This window comes from Phytophthora parasitica (genome assembly GCF_000247585.1).
Source record: "Phytophthora parasitica INRA-310 unplaced genomic scaffold supercont2.282, whole genome shotgun sequence".
Classification (NCBI taxonomy): Eukaryota; Oomycota; class Peronosporomycetes; order Peronosporales; family Peronosporaceae; genus Phytophthora; species Phytophthora nicotianae.
In genome coordinates this window covers 1-938 of record NW_008649268.1, presented here as the reverse complement: position 1 = coordinate 938, position 938 = coordinate 1, and the positions used below count along the sequence as shown (strand labels likewise).

At 48.9% G+C, this 938-nt stretch overlaps 1 protein-coding gene across 1 annotated transcript; it reads left to right on the top strand.

Annotated features, from left to right (window-relative positions):
• Positions 1–260: 260 nt before the first annotated feature.
• On the top strand, positions 261–897 carry PPTG_20090 (hypothetical protein; the record flags this gene model as incomplete). The annotated part of the gene is made up of 1 exon (XM_008918726.1): positions 261–897. A coding segment is annotated over one exon (636 nt), but the record flags the coding sequence as incomplete, so codon positions are not given.
• Positions 898–938: the final 41 nt, after the last annotated feature.

Here is a 938-nt window from a genome sequence, read left to right as displayed (position 1 = left end):
CGAGAAAACCGCAACGTGATGTCTCCATCCAGCTCGCTGTTGCGCTAGAGTGGTATGGAGCTGGTGGTAATGGCAATTCAGTGCGTAGAATTGCTCGTGTCTACAAGCTAGGAGCAGGAACAGTTTCCCTGTACGCACGACGAGTCCAAAGAGCTCTTCTTCCGCATTACTCGAAGTTCGTATGCTGTCCATCGGCTTATAGACGGTCAGTGTCGGCGGCTTTCCATCGCGAACGTTACGGACTGGATGGTGTAGTTGGTATGGTGGATGGTATGCACGTCATCGTCGACCAGAAGCCTGCTATCGACGGGGCCATTCACTTCAACATGAAATGCCGCTACAGCTTTAACGTTCAAATATTCTGTGATGAAGACAAGCGCATCATCATGGCATATACGGGCTGGCCTGGATTGTGTGCGGATTCTACTGTCTTCGGCAAAACACCAGTGTTTACGCGTCCATACGATTTCTTTTCCCCGAGGGAATTTCTGCGTGGTGACACCGGCTACGCTCTATCAAACTATCTCATTACGCCTTATAAACGCCCTGCATCTGACCATCCTGACAACAAGGTGTTCAATGAGGTGGTGTCGAGTGCTCGGGTCCTAAATGAGAACTGCGTTGGTCTCTGGAAAAATCGGTGGATGTCGTTAAAGAGCATTCGAACGCAGCTTAAGACTGTGAGTGAGTTTAAGTTCGTTAACAACCACATCCCGGCATGTGTACTTCTCCATAACATTGGCCTTGACCGATCGGACGAGTGGGATGATGCAAGTATCCCCGACGCTGAAGAGGAAAGAAGATTATCAGCACTATTGTTCAATGCTGAACCATCAAGCAAAAGCGAGGGTGTGAAGAGACGAGAATCATTAAGAGAGCTGTTATTTACGGGGAGTAGTAAGTCACCCATACGCCCAAAATACCTGAGCCAACTACAC